General features: G+C 49.1%; 1 protein-coding gene across 3 annotated transcripts in view; it reads right to left on the bottom strand.

Annotated features, from left to right (window-relative positions):
• Window positions 1–23,142, bottom strand: part of MYT1 (myelin transcription factor 1) — a 64,937-nt gene that overhangs the window by 29,846 nt on the left and 11,949 nt on the right. For all 3 annotated transcript variants that reach the window (XM_036395755.1, XM_036395757.1, XM_036395756.1), the window contains exons 2-5: window positions 12,819–12,919; window positions 5,733–5,787; window positions 3,843–3,873; window positions 614–676 (exon numbers count right to left, since the gene is read on the bottom strand). In XM_036395755.1, coding sequence (XP_036251648.1) covers window positions 614–676; window positions 3,843–3,873; window positions 5,733–5,787; window positions 12,819–12,919 — 250 coding nt within the window. The remainder of the gene's footprint in view (window positions 1–613; window positions 677–3,842; window positions 3,874–5,732; window positions 5,788–12,818; window positions 12,920–23,142) is intronic.

Raw genomic sequence — 23,142 nt, 5'->3', positions numbered from 1 at the left:
CCAACTGGTTAGGCAAACATAAGTGGGACAATTACACAAATACTACCAAAAAAATCATCCAGCACCCCAGATTTTTAGCTGGTTTAACCTCTGTGGCCACATGTACTCTTAGACCTTGACTGTGAAACTACATCAACTTTTTTTCCAGAAACAGCACACGAATACTGGGATGTGGCATCTCAGGACTAATGTTGGTGATGCAACCAGGCACAGGGTGCAGAACCAGCCCCAACTGCTCCAATTGCATGATTCATGGAGTGATGAAAACCCTCAGTTAAGGCTTGCATGACCTCCAAGGCAGCCAATGTGCTCTCATTTGCCTTCCCCAGCCATAAAAGCAGACCAAAATCTCTGCCCATCAGCAGCTCCCACCACCCCCAGACAGCTGAGTCAGGCACTTCTGGCCAAGTTTGGGGTCTAAAGGAAGGCTGCTATGAGTCTGGAGAAGCAGATCCCCCCAGGATCCCTTGGGGACTGATGGAGAGCCAGAAACAAGAAGATTTGGGGCAGACAAATTAGATTGCTGCTGTGAACCAGCCTTTCTCAGTGAACACCTGTCTTTGGCTCTGTTGCTCACATTTTTCTATCCCCTCTACCTCCAAGCCCACCTCACCTTCTGTGTCTCGCATACTTCCCACGGATGTGTCCTGAGCCATTACAGCCTGGGGTTGGACAGCTGGGGAGGGAAACAAACCACCATCAGGAACAGCAAGAGAATTAATGAGGATTGTATCACCTACAGTCAGTTAAACAGGTCCTGTGGCCAAGGAACAAGCTTACTGCAAGCAGGAAGGTAATTTCCTTCCAATGGTTCCGTTTGTCCCTTTGAATTCCAAGGGAGGAGGGCAGGAGAGCAGCCTTGCAGTTTGCTAAAAATTAATGAAATTACTCACCCCATTTAATTAGATGAACAGTTTGCTATAGTTTTATGAGTGTGTTTAATTAAAGATTTGCATGTGTGAGAGCAAGCTTTTAAAGGCAGACAGCTACTGCACTCTGCCTCCCTGCTGCTACTCTCCAGTTTTCTTTTTCTCAGGAGGAAAACATGGGATTTTCCCTTATCTGGTGGCTTGTCAGGGAACTGGGGCCACTTACAGTAAGAAATGTGTGTGCTTTGGGGAAGAGCAGACTGGGACTTTATCAAGGAGGTTTTAGCCAGACATGTTGGACGGAGATCCCCAGGACTAAAATCCTCAAAACCTCACTTTTGGGGGAATGGATGGGATTTAGGTGATGAGATCTCCCAAATCCCTGCAATTTTTTCTTGCTGCTCTGCAGAAGAGGATGAGTTAAAGGCTTGCAGGGAGCTCTGAGCCCGCTCACAGCCACTGCTGCCTTCACTTGAGCATCCCTCACACGGGACCACAAGCCTCCCCTGCAGGGGTAATTAGTCCCAGCTTCAGGAGCTGTAAGGGCTCCAGATAAGGAGCATTAAAGCAAACATTTTCTGGCAAAACCAGATTATGGCATTGATTATAGGATGCCCAAGTGACTTGCCTGATGTCTGAGGAATTCTGGAGTCGTGTAGGATTAATAACCTCATTTAGCACTGTATCACCCTCAGCCTGGGAAGCTGGAAGAGCTAATGAAATCTCTTGACAGTGCAAAGGGAGAAGGCATCACCAGCCCAGAGGGGATCTGGCCAGCCTGTTATTCTCAGAGTAAAAGACATGGGACAACATTAAATAGTACCAAGTGCCAAGTCAGGCTTTAGGGACTCAGAGTTTTGCTCTCAGCAGAGCTCAGCCCTTGCAGGAAGCTGAGGACACAGAGGGTCTGGCTGCACTAATGGGTGCAGCAGCTCTGGGAGCACTGGCAGGTTATTAATGGTTCAGCTCCCTAGAATACAAGACAGATCTTTGTGTTCAAAAACCGCAATTCAACCCAAAACCGGGGCAGGACAGTGCTGCTGAGCTGTCAGGAGAGTAGGAATCCTTCCTTCAGGGAGACTGACTGGCTTTAGGTTAGCAAAGCAAATGCTGAGAGGGCAATCAGTGGCACCACATCCCCTAAGGGGACACAGTGCTCTGGGGAGGTGGAAGCTGCCCCTCACGGCTCCCCCAGATAAATCCCCCCTTCCTGCTGTCCCCTTTGCTTGTGACCTGGCTTGAACCCGTGCTGCTGCACATCCTCCAGTGCCATCTCCTGTGGGATGGCTCCCAGCTCTTCTGGCATCCACACACAGTCCCAGCCCCACCACACCTGGGGTCTGGCCTGGCAGCACAGTGTCCCTTCTCCAGCAGGACACTGGAGGTCATAGAGGCCCAGATCTCATGCCCCTGACATGTGCAACTGGGAGAGGGAGCTTCCCTCTTTGCTGCTTATGATCTAAACGTCTATTTAATTTTAATTGTCCTCAGGCCTGACTGAGGCTGCTCTGTCCCAAGCAGCCCCAGCCACACTAGCAGTGACTGCACACCAAAAGACAGAGCAGTGCTTATGTCACCAGCGACTTGCCTAAAAAAGGCCTCATTCAATGGCAAACAGGAGCAGCTCTGATGAAGATGTTATAGGCTTTTATAAGTTTTCCTGTATCAATTAAAGCAGATTACCCATCACCCCATTTTTAATGTAGTCTAATGAAGCCTGCAATTAAAAGTACGTAGGAAAGACACGAGTGGTTCAGCATCGAGGTTTGCTGAAGCAGGTGTCGATTTGGGATGTTTCTGCCTTCACTTTGTTGATTTAATGCCTTTAAAAAGCACCAGCACAAAGGTGATGCTCTACATGCTCTGGGCAAGGCTTTCCCTCCCCACTCTCCTTTAGGGAGTTTTCGTGTATTTTGGCACCGAGTCCCGAAAGGGGAAACGGGATTCGAGGTCTATTAAAGCTGCTCTCCATCCCTCAAGAGCCACCACACCGAACGGCTCCCCCCTCTCCGCTGCCTTCATCTGCTTGACAAAAGGGCTTCTTATTGTTATGCAGACGATGCCCTGCTTCCAATTAGTCGATTAATCGTCCAGTTATTCAGGCAATTAGGTGACAGCTGCAGAGATGGCTTTGTGGAGCACTCTGTCCTGCCCCTTAGATATGTCACCTGCTCCAATTACCACCTCCACTCAAGTGTTCAGCAATAAAAGTTGGAGAAGGGGCATGCCCAGTGCTGGCTCCTCCCGGCTCTCCAGAGTAATCCGAGAGTGGAGGAGCAAAATGCTCTCAAATTGGGTCGGTTTAGGTGCAATTACTCTTTGACACACTCGAGAGGCTGCAAGGAGAGGCAGCCCCTGTCCGGGTTAAAGGCTCCTACCTCTGGCAAAGCCCCTGTGCAAGGTTTAGGGGGAGCTTGCAGGTGGGGGAGGCTGTTAGATCTAATGAGAAGCTCGGGAGGCTGCACAGGCTCTGCTCCTGCTCTTTTGGCTGCTGCTGCTGGCATCCCAGCACTGCTAAATGAGTGACAACAGGAGCTCAGTGACCGAGCAAAGGACAGGGGGGCTGGAGGAGCATCCAGCACCAGAAGTGATGTGACAAATATGTAGAAAAAACCCCTCTGGTTAGCAGGATGCTGTCCCCAATGATCCTGAAACACAAACTGTGGGCATTAGGTTTGACTGGGGTTTAAATCTGGGGTGGGACAGAGGATGGCTGGAGGGTCTCCAGTCTAATGACATTCATCCAGAGGTGCAGTTTATTTCTTTAACTCTTGTGATTCCCCTGATGCGTTTTCCCTGAGGACTTGGACACAACCACCAACAGAAGACCCCAGCCACCAATAGAAGAGCCCATTAATCCCATGGGTTTTCTGCCCTCACCCAGGTTTCCCAGCTGAGGGGCTTCTCTCAAGCCAGTCCCACCGTGTGCCCCCCTCCATCCCTCCCATGGCCAAGGAGGAGCAGGGTCCTTACCTCACCTCCTGGCCGATGAGCTCCGTGGGCACTGGGCAAGGGGCAGGATGCAGCAATGGAAACAAACACAAGGTCAGAAACAAACCAGAGGTGCCCGACCCCCCGAGACTGAAGCTCTCCTGCCAGCAGCTGGGTTCCTGTTTCGTCCCTGGACATCCCACTTGGGAAAGAAAGGGCCAATGTGTCCTGTTGTCCTTTGTTCATGCCAGCCTGTAGCAAATTATAATCCTGCCTTGTAAATCCTCACGCCTGTGCTGATTTTCAGGCAGGTGAGTGCACACTGGCAGCATCAGGGATTGCCTCTGTTCTTTGAATCCGTGATGACTTTGAAGTCAATGGAACTGTTCTAACATGCATGCATGTAACTCAAACACTTCTAAATAAAGACTGAGTTTTCTAATGCCTTCATCTCTCTTTTTTGCCCTTTAAAGCTGCTCATCAATTTCTTCTTTCACACTTCACAACTGTTTTCCTGCAATGGCCACATCACCAGTATCTTTCTCCTCTCCCTGTCCCATCAGACTGAGGCAGGAGTCCCTGCCAATGCTCAGACATATGGTGGGGATTTGTTACTTGGGGTATAGGGTAAACAAGAATTTGTAGGATTTTTAGGGATTATTCCCCACTTGTCAATAAGAGAGCTTCTCACTGCTCATAACAAGAACACACAGCAACTTCACATCGCAGCTGAAACCTTACATCCAGCCAGGAATCCAAATAATCAAGAGGAAAAAAAAAAAAATCCCTCAGCACAAGTCTAAATTTGCCCAGGCTAAAAACCATAACACGTTTGCTCAATTTGTTTGAGCTAATTGGGTTTCCTGGGATCCAGCTCCCAGTGGGATGACTCACAAGCTTCAACAAACTGGAGGCAGTGACGAGTCCCAGGGTGCAGGCAATAAATTACCTTTTCACATCGAGAAACCCAGATTCAAGTGTGGAAAAGGCAGGGTGTGAGAAAATAAATAGAATCAGGGCAGTCTCATTTGCAACCTGAACGAGCACCTTTGTGTATGTGCAACAAAGCAATGAAATCCAAATATTCAAGCTCAGCTCAACGCAGCTGGCAACATCTGGGTTTGGTTTTGTTTTTAAAAGGTGCAGATGCTGTAAAGAGCAAGGAGGAAGGAAGGTGAGGACAAAAGGAAGGTGGCCCAGCCCAGCTGTAGGATAAAGCTGCAGTCCCTGCAGCCATCACACCTTTCCAACCTTGTTGGTTCCTCACTTCCAGCCACCTTTGTCACTTGTCACATCTATAGCCACAAAAATGAACCAAAAAATAGAGAGGCTGGTCTGTCACCATCACAACCATCACCCACGGCTATGGGACTACCTGAGGTGACACCCTGGGCTCTGCCAGAGCCTCTTTCCTTCTCCCAGAGAGAAAACATGCACAGAATTTCAGTTCTTTTCTTTTTTTAATCCAGAAATAAATCCCAATCAATCTCAATTAACCAGTTGTTTGTCCTCCCATCCCTGCCGGGGCATGGCCCATTTGCTTCTGCAGCATGAGCTACTTCTGCCAGGCACTCTCAGATGTGTGACTTCAAAGCCGCTGGCAGAATGAGCCTGATGAAAGCCCTGGGAGCTGATCTGAAGCTCCAGTGATTGCCATCCCCTACAGCAAAGCAGGCATGGAGGCTTTTCCCCTTATTTGCTTGTTATTTTCCGTCAGCTGAGTGCAGTGGATGAGGGTTAAATATCATCAGGGCCTATAAAGTTTTGTGGTCGGGACATTTGCAGGTTTTTTTAGGCAAAATTCAGTGGGGTTAGAGCAGGGGTAGTGAGCATAACTTAAAGAGTTTAGCCTGGATTTGAAAAACCAAAGCCTGTTTGGAGCAAGGGAAGTTCAGGGAGATGAGCTCTGCACAGCCCAGGGCTCCCACTCACCTCGGACAGACTTGGATCGCGTGCGTGCTCTCTTATCATCATTTTCTAAACTCATCTGCAACAGAGAGAAAAATATCATTACTGAAAGATAACCAGAAAATCAGCATTAAAGGACGAGCTCGTATGTGATTGTGGCTTTGTGGGTGGCTGGGAAAGCTTTCCCGTTTTTGAGATGGAGGCTTCTTACCTTGATGATGTTGTTCAACCCACAGTGCCCAGATTAGCAATTTTAAATTAATTTCTACATCCTGGGACACAGGAAGGACTTTGTCTGTTGTGTAGCACAGAGGAACAAACACCCAGATGTGCTGGCTGTGCATGAGATAGCCCTTGTTAAAGGCAGAGCTGATTTCTCTGGATTTGCAGCACAGATCTGCTGTGAGCACCTGGGTGGAATGCCAACACAGAATCAGAAATCTCTGAATATGTGTCTGAGCTGATCTCCTGCCTGAAAAAGGGCAATTTTTCACAAGTGCCCTAAAGAACAACCTCTCCTCTCTGCTTAAATTTGCCACAAAGATGACTGCATCTAAATAACTCACAACATGGACATCAAACACGAGGTCTGCAGGGAACACGGGCATGAATAAGTAACATCGGGGACTTCAAAGTTCTGGATATTAATTAAACATCACCACATGCCACAAGGTAGCACAAGTCTGAAGTGCAGCCACCTCTGGGGTGCAGCACCTTTGAAACCAGGCAGTGCCTGGAGGTGGGAGCAGGAAAGCAGGGACCTCCCTGGCATGGCTGGAATGATATAAATGGGATTTCATTAATGCTGTCAGAGGAGCTGCTGAAGCGGTCAAAGAGCTGTTTTGTGTCTCACCCTTGACACAGATGCTCTCTCTGCAGAGAGGAGTGTTTGGCAGTGAATGCCAAGGGGGAATGGCAAGGTTGGGGTGGGAGCAGGGCAGGGGGTCAGAGCCTCCTAGGTTGGGAAGACAATTTGGGTTTTACTGCAGAGTTACCATGTGAGACACTTCCTCCAGAGATTGCAAGGAGAGAGAAAAGGAGGTGAAAGAACCATTTGCAAGTGGGATTTGACATAATAAAAACCAACTCTCTTTGGAATATCCTCTACAGGCCCAGTTAGAGAAGGAACAAGCCAGCTCCTGTATTATTCCTAAATGAGGAGTTTCTGTGGCTCCAGCACCCCTGACAGAGCAGGGACACCTCCTCTGCTCTCTCTGGTCCAGGGGCAGGAAGGGACACGCACACAGAGCATCTGCTGCTCCACTGGCAGTGGGGATGGTGCAGGTAGGGTGTGTGCTGCTGAATCCCCACATGCACCCTAAAAACACCTTGGTGAATGCTGCTCACAGTTCCCAGGGGCTCCTCACTCTCAAAGGAGACACTTCTTGGTGCTTTCCCTGTGGTTTGGGAGCAGCAAAGAGGGAAGGAGGCTGTTGGGGCAGGCAGGGAGAAGGGACCAAGGTCTCCAGGCCTTGGGGCATCACAGCTGAAAACCCCTCAGAGGAGGGATGAAGTTTTCCCCAGGCACCTCTCTCCTTCACACTGCCACCTTCCAGAAATTCAATGTGAACATGCAATGATTTGTTAGAAGAGGGGGTTGGAGAAGAAAGAAGAAAAAAAAAAAGAAGGGGGGGTGAGGGGAATCAAAACCTGGAGCAATTTATGCACCCTGTCAGCATTCAGCTCATGGCACGGCAGTGTTGTGCTGCACGTTTATTACAATCTTCCCAATAACACAGCAGACAATTACTATAATTTGTATTTTTAAAGCCCCAGTTCCCTGTGGACCAATGGCTCTGGTTTAAAGAGTGGAGAGGAGCAGGTGTCACAGGGACTTCATTACATTTATGAGCCTTCCAACAACGGCACACTGAGCTCTCTCCCTAGTGCTGCCACACACAGCGGCACCTTGCACTGCTGGGAGCCTCCACCACCAGCAATGCCAGGGAGGGCTTTTTCTCTCTTTTTTCTCTCTCTTTTATTCCTTTTTTGGACTATTCTTACAAGGAATTGGTGTGTGTTAGGGCAATATGGGTTTCCTGCAGATCAAAGGGGCAGAGGAGGTCAGGCTGTGGGAAGGGCAATGGGCAGAGCCTATGAGGGGCCAGGACCCACAGACAGCATGGAAAAGCAAAGCAAAATTTCATTTTTCTTAGCCAGACAGGTGGGACAGGCTCAAGCTGCTTATCTATAAATAGGGGAGATCCCATTTCAGGTCACATTTGTCTTTGGGAGTTGAATATCATGTGAGCTGGCATGCAGGCTCCTCACTACACCACGGCACCTCAGAGCAATTCCTCCCATTGCCTCCCATTCCTCTTGCAAGCCAGGATCAAACACCCTGGGAAGGCAGGGGCAGATTCAGTCACCACATGGGCAAAGGGGACAGGAGCCACCTAAGGCAGGTACAGACCCACAGGGTCGCAGGTTTCTCAGGGCTGGAAGGGACATCTGGTGACCCAACCTTGCTAAGGACCAAAGAATGGAAAAGCCAAATAGGCTGCCTTGTTTGGCCTATTCTACAAAAAAAAAAAAAACAAAAAAACCCTCCAAAAACACCACCACCAACAACTCAAAGCAGCCCAACTCCAAATTTCTAAATTATTGGGCATTTTCCCTATAGGGAACACCCATTGCTTGTTTAGAGACCCTGACACAGCCCCACTGCTGTGTTTTTATAGTATTTCATTTATATCACCGTTGGGATGGGGTGTGCTCTGTGCTCCCAGATTCTCTTTTCTACCTTCAATCTCCTTTTTTCAGCTTAAATCAACATCAGGATCATCCTCCAAAATCCTCATTTCCCTCCAAAGGGCAGAAACACCAGGAATAAGATCCATTATGGAGCTCAGCCCCTGCTCCTCCCAGGCAACCTAAACAACTGGCAGAGCCCTGACTGTGCTTCTGGAGCCTCTGTGATATCAGGGTCAGATGCAGGAAGGTTACATGAAACCATTGTCCTTTATTGTTGCCTTCTCAGCCAGAAGCCCTCTAGACAGATCGTTTTAATGTGAAATTTCAGGTCACACAGTGCATGTTTGCAGTCCTGGAGACCGACAGGCTATTTTCATTAGCTCTCTCTCTTGTTCACATAACAGCCAGGCTGAGGAGCTGTCTGGATTTCAGTCTTATTGCTTTAACTCTGAATGAAAACAAAGCAGCCCAAAAGGAAACCTGCAAATAAATTATTGCTGCCAGATGCCAGTCACAAGCACATTAGTCTGGCTGGAAAAGACAGAGGTTTACTCCACACCTCCTCACCTTATGCATGGGTTATCTCTAAGATTAAATCAATATCAGCATCTAGCAAGTTTCCTAACCCAACACTACAGGAGAGGACCCTATGCTGGGTCTCAGGGTACTCCCTTCAGGACTGAGATCAGTGGTAGTCAGGGTAACCTTGGGAATGTGACTGCGTCTCTATTTTCCCCTTTTCCCCCTCTTTTCTCTCTAAAAGTAAGAAATGTCCCCTGTCCTGTTTACCCTCACTAAGAAGCTCCCTGACATGAACAGAATACAAGTTTTAATGATAATTTGTCAATGCTGCAGACTTAAATCAACGATGTTCAGACAGATAAACTTGAAAAAGAGTTTAACCTGAGCACAGTGTGAATTTTAACAGCCAGATTCTACAGCTCAGGTCTTGTTCTGCTGCCAAGACAGCAATACAGCACGGATCTGAAGTTTCATTTTCTGGAGTACCTACAGGGTTGACATTTTCTTTTCCCTTCTTGTCTTAATACACATTTCCTTTGCATTGGAAGCCCGAGGAACATAACAGAACACAAACCCACTGGGAGCCCAGCACGTGCTGATGCCCAGGTGTGCCTGGGCTTCGACAGCTCTATGCAAATCTGCCATTAAAGGCCCTGCTGAAATTCCCCCCGGTCAGCAGTAATACTTTATATGTATTCAAGAGCACCACGGAGCTCAGAGAAAATAAACATGCTGAAAAACCCTTCAGCTGGACAAAGGGAGGTGAGGATTCAGCAGGAATATTTATTTTACACTGAAAGCAGCAGAGCTTCCATTGGTGCTCATTTGTAGATGTAGCAAAATGCCAATTGCAGGAAGTAGCATCTGAGCTTTAGAGGGACAGACAGACTCACAGTGCCTCTATTTTTAGTTTTTAAAACCCCCCCAACTTATGTTTGCCTAGCAGCAGAAGGAAAATGCCAGAAGAAATGACATTTTTTTTCCTACAGAATTGTTGAAAAGGGGTTTTCTGCTTGGTCCTTCCCCTCTTGAGGATCCAAAGAGTCCCTGCTTTAGCTCCTCAAGGGAAAAGGCAGCAAAACTGCCTCTCAGTGAGGATGGGTTTGAATGGCCTATCCTGATTTCTCCTCCCTTTTGTTTCTTATGAGGAATTCCTCCTTGGCTGTTGCAGGCTGAACACAGGTGGAGAGACCTGGATCTGGGTCTCCAAATTTCTCCCCTTTCCTCTCCATAAAGTGCCATGGCATCTTTGTTCATTGCAGAAAATGAGGAGGATTTTGTCCTACTGGACCTTCTCTAGCCAGGAATTTTTAAAAAAAATAAATAAGGGGTGATGGAGGAAGAAATACTCTTGATCAGCAGTGTGCCTCTACTTTTTAAAAAAGGCTCAATAGTAGCTCTCAGCTGCTATTTTATAACCACACTCTGAGATTAGAGGGATTTTTTTCCCTCTCCTTCCTTTAGGGTCTTCCTAGCTGCTTGATTTAAATCCTCCTGACGTTCCACCTATTGTGAGTCCTGTTCTCAGCTGAATAAGCTCCCATCTGCCTTTTGCTCTGACTGCTTCCAGGAAAGGACACCCTGCACGGTGTTCCCGGCTCCGAGTCGGGGAGGGGGGAGGATTTCGCCTTGACATGTCGAGATGCAAACCCACAGCTTGTACCCACCTCGAATCTGACACTCCAGCTGTGTCACAAACATCCTCCTGAAGCCGTGCTGTCACTTTGCATTTGCAGAAAGGGTCCAGCCCCCCCCCCCAGAATCACCCAGCGCTACGAGTGAAGCGCTTCCCGAGCGCTGCCGCAGTGGCAGCAGCATCCTCCACACTTGGGGGAAGCAGAGCAGAAAAGCTGCTCCTGAGCATCACATCTGACACAGGCGCAGCTGCACCGCTGCCTCCACAGCTCTGACAGCCCAGCATTAGGCTGGCTGATTGCAGGGGCCGTGGTTGGAGTTGACACACACCTTCCTCTCCACTCCTGGGAAGCGCCACAGCGCGCAATCCCAATGCCAGCGAGACCCGAGCGGCTCCGTGCGTGCCGATGGCTCCCGTGCCAGAAGAGGAGGGGTAGGGAAGAGGGGGGGGGAAATAATTGTAGTTCTTCAATCTCATTGTTTTCCAGCTCTGTGATAAGCCAGCTGCCTTTTCCATGAGATTATCCTTGGGTGGCACAATGTGGGGAGGTTGATGAGATCTCTGCGAAGGGGACAGCAGGGATGGGCTCTGGTGGCCCCACCACCATCCACCCCACCTGTCCTGACAGCAGTCAGCCCTCACCAACAACCTGCCTGCTACTCAGCTGCCTCCCAGCTAGATCCCAATGGCACAGGAAAATAGATTTGGGAGGCAAAGGTTCATTTTTGCCACCAGACACCACGGTCCAGGACGAGCCCTGGCAGCAACGTCTGGGCTCAGCTGGCTCCATGCAGAGATCAGCTCTCCCCAGCACTGCAGAGATCTCATTTCAAACCTGTCATGGGAAATTTTATCCCATGCCTGGACTTCTTTAGAGGCAAAAATAAATAAGTAAACGTGCCCCACATCCCGTTGTCCTTCACCGCTGCGCATCCTGTGGATTACGAGCTGTGACTGGCATGAAAAACTACATTTAAATACAATATATATTTATGAGCACACAGAGAAGTGCAAGCATGTGCACACAATGCAGATCCAGAGGTTAGAGAGTGATCAGGACCTCTCCCCCCATGAGGTAAGAGGGCTGCACACTCACACAATATCCAGGCTCCCTTCAGACTCCCCCTCCCCATTTCCTCCTCTCACCTCTGAGCCAGGCACTCAGATAAAACACAGATAAGCAGAGCAGAGGATTGCAAGAAATGGTTAAATATTCGTGATGTGCTTGTTAGAGACAGAGCACCAGATGAGCGCCAGGTACTGGGAATGTTACCTTTTGTAATCATTACTTTATTAACATACGACAATCTTATTAAATCTAACCTAAGTGCTTATTTGGCAGGTTCAATAGAAAAGCCTTAATTGAGCTCATTTTAAATATAGCAACAACTGCTTACTCTGCTTTCTAAGAAGGTGTGAGCTTTCCTGGCGACACCTGCATGCAGCTGACAGCTTGTTAGGGAAGAAGGATGTTTTTAAGTGTGGATTTTTGCTGGTTTGGAATTTTCCCAGGGTTTGGTTTATCTAGGGATACAGGAAGAGTTGGTAACATCAGTCACCTAAGGAAGCTTCCTCATCACCCAGGTGGGTCCATCCACTCACAGGAGACGGTGCCTGGCTACTGAAAGGCCAAAATAGGACAGGAAGCACCATTTATGCAGTGAACAGTCCAGTTCTCTGCTTAATTAAAGCTTCCTAATCTGCTGGCAGTGAATCTGCCGGGAGGTTTGACAGCCTTGGCTGTACCTCTTTCATCAGCCACAGCTGCAGCAGTAAATGAGTGGCTGTGTTGAGCCCCGGGAGCTGTCCAGGGTGCCGGTGGGGATGAATGACTCGCTTGTCCCTTCCAAAGGCACCGCAGCTTCACCTGGTGTTCAAGGGGCTCCTTCCGACCAGCCGGCGCCTTGGAGAAAGAGCCTATTTTAACAGGGCTGGGAGTGACCTAAATACCCACATCTGAGCCACCCTTGAAGGATGGCACCGGAGAGGAAGGCAAGGATTTAAATATCTGGACTCCAAGCCAAACTTTGACAGCTGGAAGCCCTCCCTGCCCGGATTCACTGTACAGGAGGTTTGGCTGGAGCGAGGACGCAGAGATTTCCAAGTGCTGCCCATCACTCTGTGGGCACCCGAAAGGCTCCGTTCCCCCAGGAGCAGCTGGCCCAGAAGGAGCTGGAGCACATGTGGCCCTTGTGCCATAGCCAGCTCATGGGGTGGAGGGTTCATTGTCCTAAAAATGTCCTTGCTTGCGTGCCCACCTTGATGCGTGTGCCGTGCAGGCCGGCGGCTCCCTCGCAGCTGCTGATCTTCTCTCCACAGGTCCACCTCTGGCTCAGCAGCTCACCCCGAAACTCATTTTCTGGGCAGGGAAAGAGGAAAACAGGGTCAGGACCCAGAGTCAGCCCAGCCTCCCTCAGCAGCACCCACCAGACAGAAATGCAGTGTTTATTCCCTGCCTGATTTCTTTAATGGCCATACAGATCCCTGAGGGTCTCCATGCCCTGAGCAGGACCCCAGGTGCTGTGCCAAGGCCAAGAGCCCAAACCATAAAGAATTTCCACCCTCAGCCTACCCCAAACACTGCAGCTCTGCTCAGCTCGGTCCTCAGTTGGAAAACACAGTGTTAGCAGTTGAAAATAAACATTGAAACACTGGGATAATTCAATCTTAGGGTGATGTACATCCAAGATGGTTCTTAAGATAGGTGGCTGTCAAAGTCCCCTTTATGTATTTATCCTAAAACAACTTTTCTGAAGCCAAGAGGGCAGCTGGGGGGACTTTTCTAGGTGTCACAGGAGAATCATTTGTGTTAGAGACTCCAAACCATGTTTAAAGCACTTTCCCTGGCCTGGACCTTCAGAAAAGGCTCAAGGCTTGCAGAAAAAAATCCAAGAGTTGCTGAAATATTATTCTGCTTTGGAGAAGCTCTGAGGAAAGGGAGTGGGGAGGCACAGATGGCGAAGCAGATGATGAAAACTAAAGAAAATGAGGGAAAGAAGCTAGAAATGGACAGAGGAAAGGAGAACAGAGGGGGGAAATATCAAATAAGAAGAAATAAAGATGTTTCAATAGCACATTCATAGGTCAGCACTGCCTGCCTGCTTATCTAAAGCATTTCCCTCAGCATCCTTCATCCATCTGCACATTTTAAAACAGCAGCATCCTCTATGGGATGCAGTAAGGGAAGGAGCAAAGAGAGGGTTAAACTGTACAAACAATGGATCCTGGATAACCTGAAAGATAGCTTAGAAGATTTTTGAAAGGATGAGATGTCATGAGACTCAACCACAAGGAGGAAAAATTAGCAGCACGTGCAGATTCATCCTCTCTGGGCCTGTTTTCTAATGTGAATCCAAGTAAAAGGTGAATCCTGGAAGCTGCTGTGGCTAAATCTGGCTCAAAGTGCCATCTTATCCTTGCCAAAGGCCCCATCCTGATGTCCCATGACTTCATCCCTTTAAGCAAGAGGTGAGAAAGGACTGAGAATTGGGGCAAGGAGCCTTGGCCTGGCTGAGGGGGTGTTGGCCACAGCAGCTCAGAGCCTTCCAGCCTGCTCCAGTCCCTCTGCCCAGCCCAGTTGGAATGGCCAAGGCAGCTCTGCCAACACTGGAATCAGATTTCCTCTATTCCATGCTGCTTAAATGCATCTGGTCTCCAGGGAGGATCAGCTTGCACTGCTGGCTCTGCCCTTTCCACCTCCCTCTGGATCCTGGCTTCAGCAGAAACGAAGCTCTCTGCTTGTGTGAAGGACATGTCTGTTAACCCCTGCCTGGGCCACCCACGAGCAGCTGTGGGATAATGTTTTAAATATGTTTTTCAGCCCATGGAAGGTAGACCCCAGAGGGAGCAGCATAATCTGGGGTCCCCTCCTGGCACTGAGGTTGGACAGTGATAGCTCAGAGCCTGCAGCACTTGCATCCACACCCCCTTGGAAAATTACTGAGATGCTCAGCTGGTCTGGTGGATCAATCCCAAAGGAAACCAGCAGCTTTCCCCCACCACCTCCCTCCTCAGTGCCATCCACCCAGGCAGGACTGGAGCACACACTGGAGTCTTAGGCTGCTTTTCCCCATCAACATTCATGACAAGCCACCACCATCTTCTGCCAAATGAGGCCCTTCCCAAACCTTGAATATATCTGTCCTCCTCTGGGGTATCTACAGCTGTGAACCAAAGCATTGCAAGTTGTGTGGAATCCTGGTACAAAACAAGTTCGTTGAAATGCTTGAGTCACCATCATGCAACCCCAAACAAGATGATGTGGAACCTTGGGAGGGAGACCACAGCAATTTGGAGTGTTACTCAGACTCCTGTGTGTTTTACTTCACATTTCCAAAGAGAGAAGAAACCATTAATTTGGCAGGAAAAAAAAAAAAAATCACCCTCTAAAGAATCACAGAAAAGTCCCCCCAAAAATAGACACAACAAACCTCATAGGAAGCTTTGGGGTGAGGATGAATAGAAAATGAGGAGGGGGGTGCCTGGTGGCAGGCAGCTCTCACACATGGTCTCACAGTGCCAGGGGAGCCCCAGCTGCAGCCTCACCCCATCCCCAAATCTCTGCAGAGGTGACACCTGCTATACAAAGTGATGGGGTGAGAGGAAGGTAGAGAAAACATGGGGGGGTGAAGGCTTCCTTTCCTTGTAAGATGCATCACTGCATATTCAAACTGAAAGACTAGAGGAAAAACATATCAATCTTCATTTGTTCCTCCAAGAGTAAGAAAAGAAAAAGGAAGGGAGGAAAATTTTTCTTCATTTTTGTTCAGGCACATTTTTCACGGGAAAGGTGAATCCTGAGTTAAGGAGGCAGCAGCATGCTGAGAGCAGGCTGATCCTTCAGCATCCCCCCAGACAATGTGAGCCCTCTTCTCAGAGCAGACACTGCAGCAGTGTCTGGGATCAGAGGAAGCATTTTGTGGCCCCAACTTTTATATGATTTTTTTTAAAAAATCTCAAAACCAAATTTTTCATCCTAAGGTACTCCTGGGCTGCTGCACCCCTCTGCACTGCTGGCTCTGCCTGACACCCCTGCATTTTATAGAAAACAGGAAGAGCAATTTTTTTACATGGCTAAATAGTGATGGGATAAGGAGCAACAGCTTAAAACTAAACCAGAGATTATGTTCACTGTTAGGACGATGTTCTTTATTCAGAGGGTGGGGAGGCCCTGGCACAGGCTGCCCAGAGGAGCTGTGGCTGCCCCTGGATCCCTGGACATTGGTTGGACAGGGCTTGGAGCAATCTCCTATCATGGAAGGCGTCCCTGACTGCAGAGAACTGGAACAAGATGATCTTTAAGGTCCCAACCCAGCCCATTCTGTGTTTCTGTGATTTTGCAGTTTGTTGCCCACACATACAGCTCTGGAGAGCACCAAGTGAATTCACTGCCCTGCACAGCCCCAAGCCCCTGGTGCAATGAGAGCTTTCCTGCTGGCAGGTAACATGAGCCTCATCTTTGATTTAAGGCCTCAGTCTCAGCTCCAAACTGCAGCACTGAACACCCTCACACAGCCCCAGGACTCAGCACAATTCATTGCCCCACGCTCCTGCCCAGCATTTACCAAGTCAAAACCCCTCTGAACCAGCACCCCACGCACCTCAACCTTCCCACTTGCAGGAACAGCAGCTCTGCATCAGGGTGCTTTTTTCCAAAGGAAAGGAATTAAAACCTCTGTAGGAATCAGAATACACTGAACAAGTAGAACCCAGCTTCTCCAGCAATTCTCCTCCATTCATCTCCAATGCCAGGAGGGTTGGTTTAGCCCCCTCTCAGGGCACAGGAATGCTGCCTATTCCAGGCAATTATCTCTGTTTACTGCAGCAGGGCTGTGTTCAGGGCTGCAAATTTAGCTTCCCAAACACGCATTTAATTTAAGATCTAATACCGGATGTTAATTGTATATTGCACAGTAAACGACTGATCATTAAAACATATTAATTGAGGTTTAACAGCTGTGTAATAGATATTACATCTCATACTTATCAGCAAATATGATTTAATAATTAGTTAAGATGGGATGTATGGATGGGAGATCTAGCATGGCTGGCTGGATTGTGGATTACTTTGTTCATTTGCTAACTAAAGATAGTTTTCCTTATCATGTTTAGGGAGGAGCTGGGCAATCACCAGGGAGATCATCAAATGTTTTGGGTTGGAAAGGACAAAGCTCATCTCATTCCAACCCCCCTGCCAATGGCAGGGACACCTTCCACTAACCCAGATTTCTCCAAGCCCCATCCAACCTGGCCTTGGACACTTCCAGGGATGGGGATGTTGAGCATTGGTGCTCTCCCGTGGAAGAAGTCCCAATGTGTTTGTAATCTCTATAAAAAGAAAAATTAAGGGTTCATGTGCAGTTTCCCCCTAAAAGCTGGGGCTGAGCTGTGGTGACCCAACCCTGTCACTGTGTTTGCAGTGCTCACAGAGTTTGCTCGTGAGCTCTCTGCTCCTCATCCCTGCATCATTCCCAGCTGTGGCTGCTCTCAGGCCAGCACAGAGCCAGAGGGTGCCTTGCAGCACTACATGGCAGTTCAGAGACCCAACAACTCACTGCACCAGTGAACTGCATTTGTGATTCCACTGCCCCAGCAAACACACAGTGCTGGCTTAGCCTACCCTGCCGCCAAACCACATGCTGTGACGTCATGAAATCTGTGATGCACACTCTGACCTTTTATTTATTATAAGGAAGGGTTTGATTTCAGTAGGAACAAGCCTTTCTAGTGCTTTCACTGCCAAGCAGCCCCCTGCAGCTTGTGCCTTGCTGACACACTGAGCCACTGGCTCAGCACCAGCACAGCTCCGAGGTGCTCAGTGCTGACAGCCAAGTACAGCCTGCTCAGCTCTGCTGGTGCTGGGGCACAGGACACAGGAGGGGAGCACCAGACTGTGCCAAGGGAAAGAGGACAGGTCACCACCAGCACCCTGCTGCTGCTTCCCCATTTCCAGCCACAAGAACCTGCCAATCTCCTTCCAGCCATTCCTGCAGCCCAGGGAGCATCCCCTGCCTGGCTCTCTCCTCCAGCACTGCCTGAAGCACAAGTGACTCACATCCTCCTTCCCAGACCCTGCCACCTCACCTCTGGGCTCATCCTGCTCCTGAAGCTGGCAGCTGTGTTAGCCCTGTGCTCACCTCAGCCCTGCCAGCTCATGCTTTGTCCTGTCATACCTGACACCTTTGCATTCTCTTGAACTCTTTGGTAGGTCCTCGATGGGAACAGGGAATCACCCCTTTGCTACAGCTCCAGGACAGGACAGTGAGCAACTAGTTGAATCACAAAAAGATTCAGATTTCCCAAACACAAAAACATGTTGCAGTGGGAAGAAGCATGGAAAACTGCTCCTTGGAGAGGGAGCAAAACCCTCAGTGCTGGGGTTCATTAACAAGCTCAAAATCCACCAGGAGCAGGGTACAGGCATCACCCTGCCATGGGAGCTGCCATCCTCAGACCCTGGTGATGGCTGTGCCACCCTTCACCTGGGGTCCTTTTTCAACCTCTGCCCAGCACCTCTGTACAGCAAATTGTGCTCTAGGGAAGGACCAACATTCCCTCCTGTTCCTCTGTTTCACCCAGGGCTGCAGGAGCTGAAGCCCTGTGCACCTACAATGCAAGGGGAGCAAATGAGGCTGCGGTGTCTCCTCATTAGGAGCAATATTCATGCTCCAGTGTTCACGGCCAGTTAATAAGAGTTTTTTATTAGAGCCTTTTTTCTTCTCCTACCAAGTGGCAGCAGCACAGCACTCAGCAGCAGGACACAGCAGAAGGTATAAAAGGAGGTGGTTTTCACTTTCCATCCTTGAACCACTTGTGTACTCTTCAGAGAGGAACAAAAGCCACGTGCCCACAGCTCCTCTGCTGTCTGCACGGTGTTCTTAAGTATTGATCAAAAAGATTAAAGAGTGAACATTGTTCAACATCCCATTTTCCCCCAGCTCCGTGGGGGAGCTGTCAGAGCACAAAGCTGCTCAGAGGGTGGCGAGGGAGGCCACCAACAAGAGGGGAAACAAAGCAATGGGGTTCTCCACCAGAGAATCCTTTTGGTGTTTCCAAGACCCAGGGCAGCAGCAGGGCCTGGAAAATTCCTCAGCCAATGTGGACCCCTTCAAGGCAAGAGCAAGACCTGAGTTGTGGATTTCTCTGCCTTCTGCCTTTGCCCTGCCAGCCACAAAGTGTGAATGTTCCTTCTGCAATTGAAGGAACCTCAGTGAGACAGCTGATAATTCCTCCCCAAACATACCTGAGCCTGATGAAAATATAACAATACTAAAAAAAATAAAATAGCATGCAAACCCCAGCATATCCCTTCCAAATGATGAACACCATCATCCTCCTTTCTGCCAGGCTTATTCACAGCAGGGACCCCTCCCCAGCATCCCTCCTTTTGTGCATGCAAAGGGAGCCCCTCTCAGCCACACTCATCCAGGCGTGCCCAGCGCGTGTGCAAGCAGGCGTGTGAGGTGTCAGGCATGCAGGAGAGCATCTCTCAGAAACAGGATGTTGCTTCTTTCTTCTTGCACATTTCCCTCATTATTTTGTTCTAATTTGCCTTTCCTGGTACCTTCTCTATTCAACAAAAGCCAAATGCAAACGGCGTCCCTTAATCTCCAGAACAGCAGCTCACTGCTGAGAAAATAATATAGATGTAACTTCCAGCATCACACACTTTCTTTTCCATTTATATGCAAATGCCGACCTTTCACCCAAGCTGTCTCAAAGAAGTATTTCCTTAAAAATGCAAATAGCATGTTGCAGGCAGTTACTCTGGCTGAGTCTTTCTTGTATTATTATTATTATTTCTTTTAACCTTACCAGCACTGTAAAACACAACAGCTAAACTGCACCCTGGCAATAATTACTTTTCATACCAAATTGAAAGCCTCTGTGGAGCCAACGTGTCGAAACACCAGCAGGAGAATTCAGTGTGGATAAATTCTTGGAGATGCTTTTGGACAAGCCTGTCATGGACCAGTGGGAAGGAAGCAGCCCCAAGAGAGTTGCTGCTGAAGGAAACCACCTGATGGCTCAGGGTGAGGTGACAAGGGTCTTGTGAAACCCTTCCCATTGTGCTGCTGATCAGGAGCCCTCGGGAGTGGGGAAACAACCTGTGTAAGGTGGGGTGAGAACAGGAGCAAGGAGTGTGTCCACTGGCAGGGCAGGTGTTGGGCAAGGATGTCCTTCCCCACCTGAGGAGGTCTGGGATGACCTTCAGGGCTGTGTGTGCTCTTTGTGCTGTACAGAGGGGCTCCAGGGCAGCATTAGGACTGTGGGCCTGAAGATGAACAGGGAGAAGGGTGGTTGGAGAAGGGGCTGGTGAGGAAGGAGCTGCGAGGATTCAGAGGAACGAATGAGTCAGGGATTTCAGCTCTGACACTCCCCCAAACCACCTCCCTTTCTCCCAGCTGCTGGGACACCTCTGGTGGAAAGCAGCTTCCACCTCCACCACGGCAGCAGTCACAGCACCAGCCCCCTGTGCATCTCCTCACCTGTGGGCAGGGGACAGGGCTGTCCCCAGATTGGTAACACAAGCCCACCCCAACAAGCCAAGGGGTGAAAGAAGTCATCAGCAACTGCTGAAACCAAAGTCCCCTTCCCCACAGCTGCTGTAACGCTGCACAGGGAAGTACTCCCAGCATGGATGGACATCAAACAGATTGAGCTGGGGGCATTGATCCAGCTCGAGTAGCAGACACAGTGCAGCCAAACCACTCCATCATCACTTCGGAAACCAAGGGATGGGAGAAGAGAGAGCCCAAGCATGGAGCTCGCACAAGGCTGAGCACTGAGGGGAAGCCAAACGTAAAAAACCAACTACAGACAACCTTTCTGGGATGAGGCAGCACAGGTTCAGCACTGCTTCTGAGCAGCAATTGCAAATACAGATTTCCCCAGTGTGTAGAGAAAGAGTAGAAGAAATGGGAAATATGAACTGGTCTTTCCTCTGCCATTTTAGCCATCCACAGATTTATCTGTCAATGATTCTTGGCTTCCTTCTGAGCTCCAAATCTCCTGGGATGCCCCAGTGCTGATTGCCACAGCCCAGTTATTTTGAATCTGCTGTGACACTTCACCCTCAGCCCTGTAGGTTCTGGGTAAAAACAACTGCAAATCCCCAAAAGCTTAAACAAAACCCCATATTATTTCTGCCCAAATTTGGCCCAAGTTGGGCACACAGATGTGTTGGTGGAACACAAACTGCTTTTCCCCCAGCACAGGACTGGGATCCAACAGCAGTGTCTGCTCAGGGAGGTGTTTTCCTGACAGGGATTTCTAGCACATGTGACACTGGGTCAGGCAGAGGAGGGAGAAGCTGCCTGGCAGAGCCAGGGAAGGGGCTGGCAGTGCCTCTGACGCAAAGGTAGATGACTCAATGGGCTACTTCCCAGCTGCCAGCTTGTCTTTACGATATTAAGCCTTTTCTCTCTGCTGCCATATAAGAAGTGAAAAGTTGACACGTAAGCGTGTGTCATATGGAGTCAGGGAGACAGAAGCAATAAGGCATAAAAGGAGGTGAGATCATCGTGCAGCAACAACTCCCCAGGGGTACGAGGCAGCTCTGCTCAGTGCCTGCTGGCTCTCAGCCCCCACCAGCATCCCCCTCCTGGCCTTGGCACACTCATACGAAACCATTCCCTCAGCAGAACCCCTAGACCAGGGGCAGGCACAGGGTGCCACGCTGCCCACCATGAAATGAGGCAATTAATGCCTTCTGAAGGGTCAGCTCATTAAACAGCAGTCACCACTGCAGCACGAGTGTCACAGCCCCCCAGGATTATTGCTGCTGAATGGGGCGGCTGCTGTGCACCATTTGCCTGAAAAAAAAGAGAATCATCAGATATGTTGAGTTTATAGCCCTGCTGGCACTGCTCTGAGCTCTCCTGCGGGCTCTGTGTAATTGAAATTAAACAGAGGCGAGTGATACCTTCCTGTCCTTCCTTCAGCCTCCACTTGCTTGGGAATGAAACACAGGGTCAACAAGGAGGAGGGTGAGGCAGCAGCAGCTTTTACCCCCACTTCCAGCCTCTTTCACAGACTGAGCCCTCTGTGCTGCACCAGTTTTGTCCCAAAACTGAGCCATGAGCAGAGGGAACCCACAGTCCCCAGCAGGGCAGTCACCCCCAGGCTCCACAGCCAAGCTCCAGCTCATATCCCACAAGCTGGAAGTTTCTCTCCTCTCCAAATCATTTTCTCCCAATCCCCCCTTTCTGGCAGGGTGTCCTTGCTGGGTGGGTGAGTGAGCAGCCAACCTGTCTCCCTGGGAGCCAGGAAAGCTGCTCCATGATGAGAGGGAGATGAAAGTTTCTAGGGAATGTGGGACAGGAGCTGACAACTCTGTGCTCTGCTGAGACACCACAGGCAGAGTTAACCATTTCAAATGTCATTTTTTTTAAAGCAACAACATTGCTTCCAGGCACTTTTTTTTTCCTTTTTTATTAAATAAAAAACGGAGCAGCTCTCTCCAGAAGGCTATTAATCCTCTCCTGTCACTTGTGTTCTTGGAGAGCGCGTTTCTCTGGGCAAAAGCAGTGAGTTGCTCGCTGACTAATTACATCAAAATATTGAGGGCAACAAACAAACCTTTAACTCCACTTGCCAGAAGCTTGCTAGATGCAAAGCTTCAGAATTATGGAAGAGAAATGTATGCAAAAGCAGGAGAAGCTGGGATTCCAGACGTGCTCATGACCACATCAGCTTTTAGAGGGGTGAATCCTTTCCTCTCTGCACAGCCACTCAAGCTGGGCTAACTTCACCCAACATAACTTCACCCAGAATCTCACCCACCCAACGATTTTGATTTCCTACAAATAAAAATTATTTTTTCCTTTGCCATGGAAGTGAATTCATTTATTTTCCTCTCATTCCCACACAAGCATTTGGGAGGAAGGACTAAACACATGTCCCTCAGGAAGGCTCAATTTAGGCTTCAAGCCCCACCAGAATTCAGTTTTAGGCTGAAATCAGACAACTTCTCTCAAAGCCCACCTGACACCTTCACTTATCCCAGCAGCTCACCAGAGCAGCCTTTCTTTGGGGCACAGTATTGCAGATTTAACCCTTCCCTGCCATAAAACTTTTGCCAAACATTCATCCAGCAGCATTTTGGCACTGACTTAATTCCATTCCATCACCCTTCATTGCCCACACAGCCACAATGGGAAGAGCCAGTGCTAAAAGGGAAGCCTAATTCTGCATTTAGGTGCTAAACCTGATGTGCTTCCAGGGCGTTTGGATGTCCGAGAGCTGAAACAGGCGACTCAAATGGAAGCTTTGGCTCCAGAGCCACGGCTGCCAGAGAGCCACTGCCTTCCAGCCCCCAGACCTGCAGCAACACCAGGAGCAGGGAAAGGCTCCAGCTCTGAAATGTGGGTTAACCAAAGGCAGCTGCTGGGGAGCTTTCTCTGCACTCTGTAGGTGTTCAGGTGCTCACCACAAACCTTAACCAGACACTCTCAGGGAGCCCAGTGACAAGCACAAGTTGTTCAATATCGAATTGTTTGTTTCAAGGGATTGTTTAAAAGAAGAGAGATTTTCAAAACTCCTCAGATTGTCACCTATAGGTTTTGCCAGCAATAACTAGTT

Source organism: Molothrus ater, chromosome 17 (assembly GCF_012460135.2).
Source record: "Molothrus ater isolate BHLD 08-10-18 breed brown headed cowbird chromosome 17, BPBGC_Mater_1.1, whole genome shotgun sequence".
Classification (NCBI taxonomy): domain Eukaryota; kingdom Metazoa; phylum Chordata; class Aves; order Passeriformes; family Icteridae; genus Molothrus; species Molothrus ater.
This window is presented reverse-complemented; position numbering and strand designations above follow the sequence as displayed.